The 14,740-nt window shown below is 35.7% G+C and overlaps 1 protein-coding gene across 1 annotated transcript in view; it reads right to left on the reverse strand.

The window, feature by feature from the left end:
• Window positions 1-2,613: 2,613 nt before the first annotated feature.
• The window catches only part of CNTN6 (contactin 6), a 105,546-nt gene continuing 93,419 nt past the window's right edge, over window positions 2,614-14,740 (reverse strand). The window contains exons 15-18 of the mRNA XM_008583953.1: window positions 13,609-13,795; window positions 4,698-4,810; window positions 3,772-3,940; window positions 2,614-2,883 (exon numbers count right to left, since the gene is read on the reverse strand). Coding sequence (XP_008582175.1) covers window positions 2,780-2,883; window positions 3,772-3,940; window positions 4,698-4,810; window positions 13,609-13,795 — 573 coding nt within the window. The 3' untranslated portion in view covers window positions 2,614-2,779. The remainder of the gene's footprint in view (window positions 2,884-3,771; window positions 3,941-4,697; window positions 4,811-13,608; window positions 13,796-14,740) is intronic.

Below are 14,740 nucleotides of genomic sequence, written 5' to 3' on the forward strand. Positions count from 1 at the left end.
CTTTTTGTCTTTTTTCGTGACCGGTAACGGGATCGCAACCCTCGGTGTTGCGCCCGTACCATGACCGGCATCGGGATCGCAACCCTCGGTGTCGCGCCCGCACCACGCTCAGCCAGTGAGCAGACCAGTCTCTATATGGGATCCGAACCCTCGGCGGGAGCGCCGCCGCACTCCCAAGCACTGCACTCAACCGAGTGCGCCACCAGGCCGGCCCTGTATTTGCTTTTAAAGATAGCATGCATGCCCTCCTATAAGCCATCCTCTGGTGTATAGTTAGAGAAGGGGCACTGAACTGGAAGGATGACAGTGTGAGCGATAGAAGAGAGAAAATGGAGCTGAGTTTAAAGTGAATGTTATCTGGACAGCCCATAGCTTCATAGTGCCATATTTTCCCTGTGTCAAGTATCCTAATCCTATTCTTTGTTTCTTCCCTGGCTGTTTCCAGGCACAATCACATTTTTTTCCATTTCCTGTAAGAACTATGGAAGTGAGTTATCATATTATCACAGTTTATAACACTAATCTACATGGTCAATAAAGGGATCCACTGGAAATTCTTCCTGAATGTCAGAGGAGTATATACATTATGCAGAGTATTTCCCTAAAATGGACTGATGGAACCAATCTGTTTTGTGTCGAGAGTAGGTGGATAACTCAGTTTTCTTGAAGCTGGTTTCCATTTTGACATAAACAAAGGTTGAATCCGTTTTCATAGTATATTAGATACTTAAAGAAATGTAGTAATTTATTTCATTAGGGGTTTCATTCATAGCGGCAGATGACAGCAGCTCCATTTATTGACAACTTGCAATGTTCTATGCACCATGCTAAATACTTTGTGTATATTATGTCCTATAATCTTGATATTAGTGAAATGGAATTATTAAAAGATGTGTCCAAGGTCTAAATAAGAGTAAAGATTCAAATAGAGCCAAAGCACATACTGCTTAATATTAATGCCAAGTTATATTTTGAGAAAGTTAGTACAAATTGATGAAAATATAAATGTGAGGTATTAAATAATACAGACTTTTAATACTCTGGAAGTCATAAACCAGAGAGCACTCTGCAAACATATGAGTTATTAATATGAACTGACTTAACTTTTGGACTCATGCATAGATGATGATGTATCTAATTTACTTGAAGAGTGGACACAAAAATCTCAGAGTACATTTAACTCTCAATCTCCACTTTTGGGAGAATGACACAAATCTCTCTAACCAAGTTAAGGAAACCATTAAGACCACATATCACCACTGGTGTCTGCATCAATACAGATGTGCTTTGGATGGGCAGCTGTTAACTCGAGTGTGCCAAACAGTGTTTGTTGTTGCTTATTTGTTTTGCTTCATAAAAGCACAGCCAGATCTTATGGCATTGGGGAGAATAAGGCTCATTAATTTGCCCTGTGTGCTTGACACATGATTCAGGCAGGAAGCAAGTTTTGAACTATGGAAAGTGAATGTCCATCTGCTGCTGACTACGTGGGGTATTTTAAGGAGTTCTAAAATACTTTAGAAATAAAAATGACAAAATCCAGTTTTGAGGATTGTGTAATTTGAGGGTTTTGAGGATAATTCAAATATTTTCAACATAATTAAGAGGTCACACCATCTGAAGAAGGCAAAAAGAGGGGGACCATTTCTCACACCCAGCTTCCCAGGATACCAAACCTTACCGGCTGGGAGCTAGAGCAGGCTGACAGCAGGGACAAAGCCCTCTGGCTGTTTGTGAGGGAAATGGATGGCTGCACAGAATGACCATGGCCACAGCATTCACCTTGGCCTCTCCCAGACTGCCTTCTCCAGACTGTGCAATCCCGAGCGGTGAGGCCACTGACTGAAATAGGTTCACCCCAGAGAAGAGTGGACCTACAACAGCTTTCTAAACCCTGATTAGTGTAGGATTATTTTTATAGCTACAGAGAAGATTGGCCAAAGAAAAAAAAAAAAAAAGACCAAAATGTAGAAAACCCGGTCAAATGATTCTGTTCACAGATTTCTTCATTGTAGAAAATAAGGCCACAAACGATGTATCGATTTGTAATAATTACCTGAGACTTGTTCAAGCAATTTTAACTTAGGAGTAAAAGGTTAAATTTTGCAATGAGAAAATGCTTACCATATACCAGAGTTAGAAGATTATTTTAGGTGTATGTTCTTTCACTTTATTTATTTTTCTTTGCCATAAAGCACTTTTTTCTGCTATTATTATTATTGAACTTTCTAAAAAATGAGTTGAGAAGAACATCATGAATGTTGACATATTATTGAATACAAATATTTCTTGTTGCGACTTGATTCCGACATAAAAGCAGACCATGCTTTGGAATAGCTTGTGATTTTTAAAGAATCACAACTTTAAGCAAATAATTATATTTTATTTCAGAGTAGGGTGAAAATTTTAAACACTGAAGTAAATTGCCCGGAGCACGTAAAAGTGCATATCTTAGCTATGGTAACTGCAAACCTATTTTGTATTTATCACTGTCTTCAAGGGGAGTCATTTATACTCTCCATATAAGTCAGTTAAGAGACACAGAAGTTACAAATCCTCAGATTAATTTGGCATCTTTGAATGTATGTAATCATGTGTGGACTTTAAAATTCAAAAGTGTTTAAAATTGCTTTATTAATGTACCATAGATATTTACAAGATCTTAATAATATACATTTTTTTCTTTCCAAACAAGTCTGTATTAAGAATGTGCCTTATGATGAAGGCTGGAGAGCATATTTACAGAATGATTTGCTTTCAAAAAACTTTATGGTTTTATTCATCTTATAAGTGGATGAATAGCAAAACAGGAAAAAATCACAATGACAATTGACAGGAAATAGGTGCTAGGTTCCAAGACTTGAACTCCTCTGGAACTCAAACCTGCAAAATATGAAAATAAAACAAAAATATCTTCAGAAAAAGTAAAGTTGCTTGTTAAATTAGTTCTTTAAGACCCCAAATGCATACTATCAGTTCTCTTCTGACAACATATTTTGTTACACTTATTTCATTCACATTGTGTTTAATTTGAGGAAGTACCATTACTGTCTGTCTTAGGATGTGTTTCAAATGTAAAAATGCAAAAGAAAAATGCCTAAATTGGTGAAGTCTGCCTAAAGGGCCGATTAGAATTGGCCAACATTGCATGGCTAATGACTTGCACTCAGTCTCAGGCAGATGAGTGAGTGGTTCTTCTAAAGCAAAAATAATTACTTATTATTGCATGCTACCTCTGACTGACTGGTGTTGCCCTGCTTAGGAAATTGTATTGAAAAGAATTTGAAAGTTGTGACTCAGTTCTTTATGAATTGGTTAGTGATGTCTGCCACACTTGATTAGTGATCTCTGCTGCATTTGATTAGTGATGTCTGCCATGAACATGGGGAAAGGGATGTATGTGCATGTTCTGCACATTTGCCATCCCTGCTGCACAACGCCCACAAGAAGCATGGAAAACTCTTATTTCTGTGCCAATAGAATAAATCAGGAAATTATGCACCAGTGACACACAGTTGTTTTCTTCTTTTTTTGATTTTCCAGTGAAGAAACATAAAACTGTTAGTAATATATAAGCATGTTAAAATGTTGAAGGATTATTTAAAGAAAAATTGGCTCATCACTTCTTGCTCACAATTGAAAATGGACATACAGACCTTTCATTTTTTTCACCCAACTTTTAAACAAGAATTGGAAAGTTTCATGGATCCAGATTTCTCGCTGCAGCTGTCTAGATGCAAAATCTACAAAAGCAATGGTGACTCAACTTACTTGACATTTTTGGAATCCTAATTTCCTCACTGCTGCTTCCATCCCCACCATCACTGACTGTTCTTATTTCAATCAAGTAGTCTTCTTCAAATGGAACCAGAAGCTCAGCTGATGTATTGTTTGTTTCCAAAATATGGGTTTTACTCTGTCTGTTTTGCCGGTACAGAATCTGAATAAAATGGTGAATCAAGTTATCGTGAACATGTTGCTTTTCTAAGGCTCAGACAACTGTTAGGGAACACTATAAGGCATATCATTATAAATGCTGTACTTCTCAGATGAAAATATCCAGATGATGCCTTTTCTTTAAATTTATCTTTCCTTATTATGAAAAAGACTTTTGGCCAATGCCTCTGGAGTGAGAATAGATTTATCTCTATTAATTAAATAGCTTGAGGCTGTTATCTTTGAAGTTTGTTGTGAAAAGTGACTGTTTAGTTTGGACCCATTTCAAATATCTGAGAATATGCATCTGCCGAGAGATGATGTCCATTACCACTGATTGAAATGATTTGCTCTGGGTACTCAACTATACTCTTGTTAGATTCCTTTTATGTTGCTAAAAGATCACATCATACTGCAGCCTAAGATCTAGAAATTCTATTTAAGTATATTTTTTGACTTCATTTTCATCTTACATATACTACCCACTTACACCATCATCTTTTGATGGCGAGAGGCGTAACTTTAAGAAAAATGTTGCATCCTGTCAAATTTTATTTTTTCAAGCTCCATCACACCTTACTGGTCCTTAGAACATAAAACCTTTTCAATGAAAAATTTGAAAGCAGCAATAATATTTTCAAAAGATTTTTAAAAAAAGATTCCTATGTTTTCATATGCATAAATTTTGTTTTCTATTTGGTTATCACATTTCTCATTCCTTAAATAATGCAATTGATATGATTAAAAGAAAAACTAAATACCTTGTAGCCCAACACTTCAGACTCATTTTCCATGGTTTTTACATGCTCCCAGTTCAAGCATAATTTAGAATTTGTTAGCTTCCAGGCAATGTTTGCTGGTGGTTGGCTTGGAGCTTTAAAAAGATAGTCAAAGATCCAAATAAATATTAATTAGCTCATGATCACTGTATGATGCATCAACATAAAAAGGAAAAATAAGACTTCTATTATTAGCATAGAAGGAGCTAAAATGTTTTCAGTGCCACTTAAAATATCATATTAATTCTAATCAGAGTAAGCAAATCTATTCAAATTCTGGTCATTTGGGAATGTCTTCGTGAAAAACTTATTAATTAATAATGGCTTGCTGCATGTTTAGTATTGATTTATTAATCAGTATTGTTGAGGTTGTTTACTTTACCAAAATAAATAGATGGAGGGTCTTATTATCTAGTGTTCCATTTGATATCAATCATTCGGCAAATTAAGCAAATTCAAGTTGTAAACTTTTTATATATATCAACATAGAAGAGTTCACTTCTAATAGTTTTACTTTTTAACATTGTATTAGTTAGGATTCTTTAATTCTGAGTAACATAACCATCTCAAAATATTTTAAGCAAAATATTAGCAACAGATTATGAAGGATGTAGGGGAATTTCCTAGAACAATGACAGAATGTAGCAGAGTCTCAGGAGAGACCAAAAAACTGTCACAAAGCCAAGAAGTTGCACTTCTCACAGCAGTGTCTGCTCCACGCTCATCTAGATGTAGATGACATCTTTGTCATTCCCAATTCATGTGGCAGAAATCAGGCCTGTCCACTATACCCGAAGTTTGAAACCTTCTCTATTCAGAGATAGTCCAGGCTAAAATTCCCCCAAAGAAAGCTAATGATTGGCTTAATTTGGACATGAGTCTCTCTTAGCCCAATCCACTGTGACTTGACAGTGAGAAACATGCATGCCATTTAACATAAATAAAGTTTTGGGAACCCAGAAAAGGAGAAAATCATCACAAACTGATTGATCATTCCAAAGGCTGTCTAAGTCCAAACCATGGCTTTTAGCTCCCTGGAATTAATGTTGTCGGGGAGAGAGGTGGTGGGAAGTAAAGGAGAAAGGATTTAGAACCAGCCTTCTAGTAATGGATCTAGTCCACCTAGAGAATTTTACATGTAAGAAAACTAGAGTCCAGGTTGGGGAGTCACTTGTCCAAAACTACGCAGCTAATCAGTGGCTGAGTCAAATCAGAATCCTGGTCTATCGGTTTCTAGTTTAATGTTTATCCATGACAACATACTCCTTCTCAAAGATCTGAGCCCACATGATTATTTTCAAGATTTAAGAAACTAGAGAGATTAAAAATAATTCAGCTGGAAAACAAAGGTAAAGATAAAACTGCCCAGCAAGATGTTTTTGGCATCTTTTTTGAATTCATGAGGTCGAATGAGCATCCAGCTTAATTCATTATAACACTGATGAAAATGGAAATGATTTCTTTTGAAGTTTTGACTCAACTGCTGTTTAATATCTTATGTGTCACTGGAGAGTCACATCTTGCTGAATTCAGGGTTTCTCACATTGTATTACCATACATTCTCTTGCCTCCCCAAACCCACTGGAATATCACTATTGGTGACCGAGCCACTTACACCACAGTTGGGATGTGGTAGAGAGAGAAATGTTTCTCTCTCTGTTTCCACGGGGTTCAGTTCATATTTTATTATAGATTCGTTGCATTGGATTTAAGTTATTCTTGGTCATGTTTTTTCTCTAAATTTCTTGAGGGTATGTGCCTTGTTCAACTCTGCATTACCAACCAGTAGCATAGTCCCTGGCATAGACAAGACATACAATTTATATATGTTGAATAAGTGACTCTGCAATAAGATGACTAAAGAAAATGTCTTAGGATTGTGTGATTTTCTCGGTTGTATCATTTATGTACTGGGTGGGCTGTGAGCAGATCCATAGGTGACAAAATGTGGCCAATTATATTCATTACGCAATCCTATGATCAAGGCTAATTGCCATGGTCAGACCCACATAAATCCATATGTATTTATAAGATGGACAGGCCAATTGAATTGATCATGTCCTAGTGTATTTCTTTACAACAGAAACTCAACGAGATTAAAGGCCTGAAAGTTTTGTGCTTTGTAAGCACTTAATGCATGCTTGTCAATACATTTATTTCTAAAAGACTAGATGGCAACAATAATGATTTTGTAACTATCCTCCCTTAACTAATTCCAAAGTGTCTTTTCTAATCTTTTTCTCAGCTATAAAAGACATAATATCAAAATTCTCACAAGATATCATAACTTTAACATCTAATATACTCTTTTGACACATTTCTTTTATCTCTGTTCTTTAAAACTAAGCACTGACGTTAACAACATAATACAATCAATACAGAGAAAATGTTAATTTACTCCTCTGTCACTGGCAGTGACGGATTCTGAAAGTTTCATCTATTGCTGTGTCTGCTTCGTTCGTTCGTTTGCTTTAGAGAAAAAGTAGTGTTTTGAATACTATGAGTCCATTGATAAAGCAACAGGCTAGGAGACAGAAGAGCTGCAAGCAGTTTGTGACCTCGGCAATAACCTTGTCATTGACATGTTTGCATTTGTTTCCTGATGTACCAAAGCAGAAGCAAGACACTGCATGACAAAATGAGAAGAGTCCTACCAGGAATGAGTACCTTAGTATCAATGGCCAATTATATAGATTATTTAGAAAGCTTTACTTCTCTTGCTACCTGGCAGGTAGAAAGAGCTGGTCTTTGACGTCAGAGAGACTTGAATTTGTGTCCAGTCTCTTTCAAGAGCCCTGGTATTCCCTTTTTTGAAATGAGACTAATAACTTCTAGTTTATAAGATTCTTGGCTTGTATGAAATAAAATATGAAACATTCCTCACTTGGTTAGTGGTACATATTAAAAAGCTCAATAACTATTAATTCTCTTTCCTGAGAGTAGCAATTCTCTACTGTGGTATTATGACATATCAATTTTTTAATTGTGTTCAAAGTGGTATGTCTCTAATAATATAATTCTGAAGTTTGCAAATGATTCACTTCTTAGATACAATTAGCATATATTTGAGATTTTCCCTTAATGTTATTGCTCTTACTTGGGTTCTTTATGTACTTTTGAAAGGGATTTAAAATGGGAGAGTTTCAGCTAATTATCTGGGAAGTTCTGAGAGTCTGTCACCCTTCTTATCTTTGTCAATGGGTGTTTCCCCAATGTCAATGCCTTATGTCTGGTATTTAAAGCTTCCTAAAGCTGCTTTAGAAGGCTATCACCTTAATATGAGCACTGTTAATAGTTCTAGTTTGATGAAGTTGGTTAAACTGGATTGCAAAAATTAAAATTTCGATTACCTTGAAAAACAAAAACACTGTCACATGGATTATATGAAACATGTCATGATGTTTGTACCAAGTTTGTCAATCGTAAACTCAACAAACAAGCACTTTCTAATTTTTTTTTATCTTTCCAGGCAATTTGCAAATACTAAATCATTTTCTGTTAATCAAATGACAGAGCAACATTAAACTAGCTCTCCACAGCTCTAATGGTTTCCCTGTAATCAATTTTTCTGTAGATGGCATTTATATTCAACTGTAGTTCACACTGTGAACTCAATTCAAAAACAACTTCTTATGTTACACTTCTAAGTAACAGCATGGGGTTGACATTTGGGCAAGAGAGAAAGAACATAAGTGCAAGATGAAATAAAAGCTTAATGCTTCCTTTATGTCTAAATATGGATTGATTGCATATTTACAGCAAGAAAGAATCCAGCACAGAGTGCTGGTCAGTCAATGTCAGGGGCCAAAATGAGCCAAAATTCGCAAACTCTTTCTGTTACTGTGTCCAAATACTTCCTTCTCTATAAGCACTGTTTTGTTTATTTTTTTGATTCCTCTTGGAATTGATGTAAATATTTTTCTTCCTTTACTTGTTAAATCTAAATTCCATTTAAGTGATCGCTGTGTGGATCACAGTATATTTGTAGTTGTTTTTGCTAAAACATCATTTTCACTAAGGTGTTTTGTTTATTTTTTTGATTCCTCTTGGAATTGATGTAAATATTTTTCTTCCTTTACTTGTTAAATCTAAATTCCATTTAAGCGATCGCTGTGTGGATCACAGTATATTTGTAGTTGTTTTTGCTAAAACATCATTTTCACTAAGCGATGGTACTTATTGTCAAGTCACTGATATTTATTTAGAAACAACGACACCATTTGCATTATCATCAAAAGCAACAACAATAATAAACACTTAAGCTTTGCATATGCTGTTCCTTTTGTTTGGAGGTCCTTTTGTACTCTAACTCATTTTTATTTTTTATGTCATATTAAAATATGTAGTCTTCCCCCTATGAGTGCTCCTTTTCAAGTATAGCTCAGCCTCTTATTTAGTTTCTTCACTGTACTTTTCATAATTTATAATTATTTTATTTCCTTCTCCTTTTCTTGTTTTAGATTGCCTCCCCACTAAAAGAGAAATTGCCTGAATGTGAGGATCTTGCCTGTTTTAATGGCCATTAGGCCCTTAGTCCCTATCCCTGTGCATGGCTCATGGGAGGCACTGTTTCTTGAGGAGATGACTGAAGCATCAAAAGGCTCTGTCTTTTCTTTAGCTTAGCCAATTAGAATAGGCAGATATTAAATGTGAGCTCTGCTTTCTCAGATTTTATAATGGAGTCAAACACCAGATTGCAAATCTAGTCAGTGAGAGTTTGGCTTGTCTGATGGATGCAGAAATTTTCAGCTGTCACCACTAATCAGAGGTAATCTTGATGTCATCTCAAGGACATGGAAAATCAAAGTTAGATCCAGGGATAGCACTTGAAATCAGGGCTATCTTCAATGGACCTGTCACACAAATAGTATTCCAAGTTAGACCTGTCACACAAATAGTATGTGGCTGAACTGGGATTCGATTCAAACTTATCTCACTCTGAAGTCCCATTCTAGCTCTTTCCAACACTGTCTCACAATTGGCCAATGTTATTCAAATAATTAGACCTGTCACACAAATAGTATGTGGCTGAACTGGGATTCGATTCAAACTCATCTCACTCTGAAGTCCCATTCTAGCTCTTTCCAACACTGTCTCACAATTGGCCAATGTTATGGGAACTCTTGGAAAAGTGCAAAGACATTGTAGATGAAACTTTCAAGTTATAGAGCAGTAGAAAAGACATTTATAGGCATGGCAGGAGCACTACGAGCTGAGAAAAAACATGAAAATAGATAAGTGAATGTTTAACTTTAGAAGATAAATAAGTCTGATGCTGCCAGGGCTAGATGAGGAATGGGATGGAAAGGAATTTTGAGACAGATTGTGAAAGATCTAGTATGCTTTTTTCTTCCTCTTCATTCTCTGGAATAGAGGAAACAATAAAATTTGGTAGGAAGAAAAGAGCTATGTTGCATTTTAGGAAGAAACATTTCAAAAGCAGTTTGAAGTTTATACTGAAGATTTGAGAGTGTGGAGGGAGAGAGACTATCTAGATGGTTACGGATGAAGATTATAAACTAGCACAATGGTCATTTCATGTTCACAGTGTATCAACCTAACAGATACCAAGACAGAACCTTTCCAAGCATTTGTGTTCTCAGATCTAGGAAATAAAATACCAGTATCCTTGATTTGTTGTAATAATTAAGTGTACATGGTATGAAAAAATTAACACAGGGCTGGGGACATAGAAGTACTCAATATTTTATAAATGGGGTAGGCAAAATAATGCCCCCCCAACATGTCCATGTCATAATCCTCAGAACCTGCAGATGTGTATCTTCATATGAAAAAGGGGAGTCTGCAGATATGATTACATTAAGGATGTTGAGATGGGGAAATAGTCATGGATTATTAGGTAAAAGGAAGAAAAGAAACAGAGTTAGAGGTGATGATACAATCGTGAGAGTGAGAGTTGGAAAGAGATTCAATGATCCCCCATGCTGCTGGCATTGAAGATGGAAGGGGCCATGAGCCAAGGGATATAGGTGCTCCTAGAAGGCAGAAAATGCAAGGAAACAGATTCTCCTCTGTTGCCTCTACAGGTAGTGGTGCCCTTACCAACACCTTGACTTCCACCCAGTGAAACCCATTTCTGACTTCTGACCTCTAGAAATATATGCTGACAAATGTGTATTGTTTTAAAACACTGTTTGTGGCAATTCTTAGACCAGCAGTGGGAAACTAAAACAGCTATTATTCTATTTTGACAATGTCTGTGATATAGAATGTCAAAAGAATGAAATTAGAGGTTTAATTGGTACTCACATACAATGAAATGGGAACTTGTATAACCTTCTTATTCTCAAATGCTTGTCATCTATGTTGTTAATGACACTGAAGCATGTAGGATGGTGAAGGCCAAATTTAAGAAATATTGAAACTGGAATTCCAGAAGAGAAACTAGGAATTACAAGGGTTTTGTGCTTGTCTGATTTAGTCAAGAGAGAAGATGGGTGCTTAAAGAAACACTAACCTTCACTTTAAATTTTTTTGACTCTCATTTCACTTTTCCCTTTGCAGATGTATTCCAGCATTGTATCTTGGATGAAATTACTCCTTGTTAATTAAACAGTTTTCAAAAGTTACAACCCTTACTCTGTGATGAGCTAGTCACGTGTTAGCTCTGTGATGAGCTAATCATGTGTTAACTATCTGACAAACCACCAACAACGTTCTTGGCATTTAATCCAAATTTTAGTCAAGCCCATTTGTAGAACCAACTGGGCCAAATGAACAAAAATGATGTCAAAAACAAGGAGTTTTCTGCTTAAACACATAGATCAGGTTAGCACAAACACACACATGTTTAATTTAGGTTGCCTGGACAATCTAACAAATTCAGGTCACAGAAAAAAAATTCTTATTGAGGTTTTATATATATCATATGTATTTTTTATATATGTCATATATATATACATATATCTTTCCAAAGTAAATAACTAGTTCAGGTCTCAATTCACCTTAAACTGGTCAATGGGATTATGAATAATAAAAGTTGACCTGAATCTTGGCTCAAAAACTGCACTGAAATGTCACAATACAAATCTGTTTTTTTAAAAAAATACTGTTCTTAGACATTTCTAATCCTCCTTGGTTCTGCTTGAGATAGAAACTGAATTACACACAAGAGTTTTTGTGAATTTGGCATCTCTCAGCTAGAAGTAAATGTCTGGGCAGTCTCAAAACCACTGATTGATCAGAGATTCCCATCCAGATTTGCAGATTAGCTGAAAGAGGCTAGACTGCTCCAGAAGGACCATGAAAGCAAATCATTCAGACAGGTACCTGGCAACGACTTCATCGATTTAGTCAACGTTGAGTAAAACAGGAAAAGGAATAGAACTACATCTTTAGCTAATCCGTTCTTGAGACTCACTCACAGCCCAGCCTGTCTCAAGCTGGGTGAATCAGAGGAGAGCTGGTTCAGGAATTTTCGGTACAAACTCTCCCCTTGAAATGGACTGATCCTACAGGCTTTTTCTTTGTTTGCTTGCTTTCTTCTTATCAGTTCCACAGCACTTTGTATTTTCCAAGATGCTCCCGTAATCAGCAACTATGTTTTTGCAACATAGATAATTCAGGAAGGTATTGAGGACAGAGAGAATTCCCATTTAACAGATAAGAAAATTAAAGCAGAGAAATGGAATGTCTTGCCTTGTTTCAGGTCATGAGTCAGTGATGTACCCAGAATTAGGACATGGGTCTCTGACAGCTGGTCTGATGATGTGAAAATAACTGGACAATCTATTTAATCCAAAAGCTTATTAACTTCGATGATTTCTAAGTTTTTTTGAACATGAAAAATAATGTCACTTGATTTTTGAACCCTTCTCAACCAAAATTTTTTTTCGAATACAGAGAAGTAGTAAGAATACAGCACTTATAAGTAAGCTAGATTTTTCTTTTTTGTTGGTGGCAATAAATTTAGTCTTTCTCAAAATTCAGCAACTGTATTTATTATTTTTTGTTCATCAGGATTCAGAAACCAACGAATGTGTTTTAAAAAGCCTTTTTGTACAAATAATTTATCTTCATCTACAATATACTGTAAAAGAAATATATAAATATTATGCAATCACAAAAGTACATGTTGTAGATACTACTAAGTCATGTCTGATCAGACCTTTCCCAATTTATTATTGTGTCTCATATTATGGGATATCTGTGTAACCCAGACTCAGCCAGGGGACAAAGGCAGCAACAATCAGCCATTCATCTTTTATTTAGTAGGTCCTGACTATTAAAGACACCTGGCTGATTATCAAAGGAGATAAGAAGTAGAAGAGGTTATTCTTAGATTTCAGGTGCTTTCAAGTAAACTATAGCGATAAAACATCCTAGAAAAAAAAAGATCTAGGTATCTGATAGTGCTAGGATCACATTAAGGTACACTCTAGGATTCAATAAACAAAACCAAACAAAAACAAAAGAATATTTACTTAGCATTTAATAAAGTATGTGCTGGGCACTTGTTACTAATTATCCCTTTCAGTCATGAACAAAATCATATGAGGACATAGGTATTACTTTTTCCTCATTTTATAGATGAGGCTACTGAGACTCTGAAAAATTAAATAACCCTTAAAGTTCCAAGGAGGGGTAGTTAATTTTTTTAACTCCATTTTGGGGGACAACATGAAAGTCAGTATTTGTAAACATTACACTCTTTTGTCTTTCGTTTATGTACTCAGAGTGCTTCCTCTTTTGGAATTCCACTTTTGGTTGTTTCCAGAAGGTTACAACAATTAACCAAATATAAGGAACAACCCAACAAACCAAAAAAACAAGCAGTAAAATGATGAAGTGGGAGGAATGAAATGGACATTGAGCAAAAAAATGTTTCTATTCACAGATGAATCTCATTCCCTGGAGTGTTGTATGTACTTACGAGACTTTTTAGTGGTGACATTGACTGGGGGGCTTGAGGGTCCTGTCCCAGCAGTGTTGTAAGCTCTCACAGAAGCAAAATAGATGGTATTTGCTTTCAGCCCTGTGATGTTTTTGGTTGTGACATTTCCGCTGACTCTAATTTTACCAATCATGGATTCTTTGGAGTCATCTGTCCAGTATAAGACCTGATCATTAAAAACAAAGAATAAGCAAGAACTTAGAATATATATGTGAAAAGAATGCATACGATGCATTCCAAAGAAGTGATGTAGAAAAAAAAATGCTGTAAAACTTTAAAGAAAGACAACATCAGGGATTGATCAGAGAAGAGTCTGGAGAGAAGAGGAGAGTAGCAATGAGCTTTGAGAGATGAACAGGGTTCAGATAAGAGGTAATACATGTGAAGCAGACAGGGCAAAGACACCTGTCATATGAGTAGAAATTTCTGTTTGTACCAGAGTATTAATGTGAAGAGGGAAAAAAAAGTACAAGCAAAACTTAAAAATGTTTGGATTTATACATTTATTTTAACTACAAAATAAAATGAACCATGTTATCCGTTTTGTGAGCCACTGGATTTGCAAGTTGAGGAACAATGAGCAATTAACTTACACTCGAAAGGTTCTCATCCCTTAACTGTGAGAATGAAGGCCTACAAATGAGACTTGCCTTATTCTATACAGATTTAAAAGAACAAATTTAGGAGAATCTAGGGTTTTTTTTTTCCTTATCATTTAACTGTCTTTTCCAAGATGATTACATGTTTTCAAGTCATAGTCCAATTCACTGAGCAGGTTTCCCAGTGAAATTCTATGGTTTTAGAACATTGAGGATTAGGCTTTATTTCTACCCAAGAGACAAAATGACTGCAATTTGAAGTAATTTAATAAGATAATCACCTGATTACTTTTTAAAAATTTTATTGTGGTAAGAACACTCAATATGTAATCCATCCTCTTAAATTTTAAGTGTACAATGCATTATTGTTGACTATAGCTGCAACGTTGTTCAGCAGATCTCTAGGACTTTCTCATCTTACTTAATTGAAACTGTATGCCTTTTTAAATGAAGACCATTTGTTAATTTGTTTGTTTAAGATCACCCAGAAAGAGCCCCATCCCCTAACTTTC

This window comes from Galeopterus variegatus, unplaced genomic scaffold (assembly GCF_000696425.1).
Source record: "Galeopterus variegatus unplaced genomic scaffold, G_variegatus-3.0.2 Scaffold3093, whole genome shotgun sequence".
Taxonomy (NCBI): Eukaryota; Metazoa; Chordata; class Mammalia; order Dermoptera; family Cynocephalidae; genus Galeopterus; species Galeopterus variegatus.